Source organism: Lytechinus variegatus, chromosome 15, assembly GCF_018143015.1.
Source record: "Lytechinus variegatus isolate NC3 chromosome 15, Lvar_3.0, whole genome shotgun sequence".
Taxonomy (NCBI): domain Eukaryota; kingdom Metazoa; phylum Echinodermata; class Echinoidea; order Temnopleuroida; family Toxopneustidae; genus Lytechinus; species Lytechinus variegatus.
This window is the reverse complement of record NC_054754.1, coordinates 33,068,330-33,070,829: the sequence shown is the minus strand read 5'-3', so window position 1 is coordinate 33,070,829 and position 2,500 is coordinate 33,068,330. Positions and strand designations below refer to the sequence as shown.

The following is a 2,500-nucleotide window of genomic DNA, read 5'->3' as shown; positions in this document are numbered from 1 at the left end:
TTCCGTGGACGACCGGGGTTCTTCTTGCGAGCCGGTGCGAGGGCCTCATGCCTATAACGTAGTACTACGTGTGTTTGTCACGAGAGTGCTCGATCGCTCGAGACCACCCCCTCATATATCCTGCGGGTGGTCTGACACCCCTCCCCCTAAAACGACGCTACAACACGCGTTTCAATGGGGATTTTCGACCCTCCAAATCGTGCGCCAGTTCCTTTTTCCATTCACCCCGCTGTACAAAATTTCAAACCGGAAGTTGGCCCAAAAAACCGTTTTTTTTTCCCGACGACGGCCTTTTCGCCGGCCGGAGGGGCCTTCCCCTCGCCCGTCTCCGGCGGAGGGCGTCCGAATCGCGCTGAAGGGCAAAAAGCAGCCGGATTTCCAAGAAACACCCCTTCCCTATATATGTCTCCGGAGGTCCAACACCCCTCCCCCAAAAAGCCCCTTACAACACGCAAGTCAATGGGAATTTTACCCCGATTCGAGGCGGACAACGGACGAGAAGGCCTCGCAGCGGCCGAACCCCGGCCCGGCGGCGGGTGGCCCGCCCGGCCGTGGGCGAACCCCGGACGCCGCGTCCGACGGTGCCCGCCTCGGGGACCCCGCGCCCCCCGACGACCCCGTCCCCGCTGGAAAAAATCGGGCAGCCGGACCCCTCGGCTCCTTCCCCGCCGAGCCCAGCCGCCCGGTCGAGGAGGCTGCCGCTGCCTGCCGAACCCGCCCGTGAAAGATCGAAGGACGGGCCCCGGCCGCCCCGGCACCCGGCCCACCTCGGGCAAACCCCGGACGGCGAGTCCGATGGCGCCCACGCCGGGGACCCTGCGCCCCCGGACGACCCCGCCCCCGCGGCAAAAAGTCCCCCCAGCGGACGCCCGGCTCCGATTCGGCCGAGCCCAGCCGCCCGGTCGAGGGGGGTGCCGCTGCCTGCCGGACCCGCCCGTGGAAAATCCGAGGACGGGCCCCGGCCGCCCCGGCACCCGGCCCACCTTGGGCAAACCGGGGACGCCGAGTCCGATGGCGCCCACGCCGAGGACCCTGCGTCCCCGCTAGACCCCCTGGCCGCAGGTCGAAAGACCCCTCCCCAGACACACCGCGTACAACACGCGAGTCAATGGGAAATTCGCCATCGAGGGCGACGCCGGACGACCCGACGGCGCGGCGGCGGAGGGCCCGGCCCGCCCCGGGCAAACCGAGGACGGCGGATCCGATGGTGCCCACGCCGGGGACCCTCCGCCCCCGGACGACCCCGTTCTCGGGGAAAACGCTCCGCCGGGCGGACCCCCGGCCCCTTCCCCCGCTGCCTCGAGATCGGCCGGTCAGATTCGCCTGCAAACTCCAGGGTGGGCGGGCGGCAGACCGGGCTCGGCAGGCGGGGCGCTGTCGGCCCGCTGCGTCGAGATCCGCCGGTCGGAATCGCCTGCAAACTCCAGGGATGGCGGGCGGGAGACCGGGCTCGGCAGGCGGGGCGCTGTCGGCCCGCTGCGTCGAGATCCGCCGGTCGGAATCGCCTGCAAACTCCAGGGTGGGTTAAGCGGGAGTGTCGGCTTGGCATGGACATCCTGTCTCCTGTCGAAATAGAAAATGAAGGGGTGAAAAATAGACAAATAAAAAAAGCCCCCGGCAGACAGAGTCCGATTCCATGGACCTGCCTCCGGGGGCCTGGCCGTCTGGTCGTGGGCTGTGTCTCGCTCAGAGGCCCCTGGAAACGTCGGAGTTGACGAGCGGCTGCCTTGCCTCGACCCCCGGGGCCTGGCCGACTGGTGTTGGGCTGGGTGTCGCTCAGAGGCCCCTGGAAACGTCGGAGTTGACGAGCGGCTGCCTTGCCTCGACCCCCGGGGCCTGGCCGACTGGTGTTGGGCTGGCTGTCGCTCAAGAGCCCCAGCAGACTTCGGAGTTGACGACCGGATGCCTGCCCTCGACCTACGGCTGGCTGTCGGACAGGAGGTGGGCTGTGTGCCGCTCAAAAGCCCCTGCAGACGTCTGAGAGGAAAAGCGAGTGCCTGGCCTCGAGGTGCGGGACCCTGGCCGAGACTGGAGGTTGGCAGGCTGTAGCTCAGGAGCCCCAGCACACCTCGGAGTTGACGAGCGGGTGTCTTGCCTCGACCTAGGGCTGGCTGTTTGACTGGCGGTGGGCTGGCAGTCGCTCAAGAGCCGCTGCCCACTTCGGAGTTGACGAGCGGGTGCCTGGCCTCGAGGTACGGCGGCCCTGGCCGACCGGTGTTGGGCTGGCTGTCGCTCAAAAACTCCAGCACACGTCGGAGTTGACGAGCGGCTGCCTTGCCTCGACCCCCGGGGGCCTGGCCGACTGGTGTTGGGCTGGCATTCGCTAAAAAGCCGCTGCCCACCTCGGTGAGGAATAGCAGGTGCCTGGCCTCTACCTACGGGGTGCTGCCGGGCTGGAGGTGGGCTGGCTGTCGCTCGGGAGCCCCCGCCGATCTAGGAGAGGTTTTACGAGGGCCCGGCTTCGACCTACGGGGCCCTGGTCGTCTGGTCTTGGGCTGGC

At 68.2% G+C, this 2,500-nt stretch overlaps 1 protein-coding gene across 1 annotated transcript in view; it reads right to left on the bottom strand.

The window, feature by feature from the left end:
- Positions 1-1,313: 1,313 nt before the first annotated feature.
- Positions 1,314-2,500, bottom strand: part of LOC121428439 (filaggrin-2-like) — a 3,089-nt gene continuing 1,902 nt past the window's right edge. Inside the window, exons 3-4 of the mRNA XM_041625042.1 lie at positions 2,376-2,500; positions 1,314-1,563 (exon numbers count right to left, since the gene is read on the bottom strand). The exon at positions 2,376-2,500 is cut by the window's right edge and continues 621 nt beyond it. Coding sequence (XP_041480976.1) covers positions 1,314-1,563; positions 2,376-2,500 — 375 coding nt within the window. The remainder of the gene's footprint in view (positions 1,564-2,375) is intronic.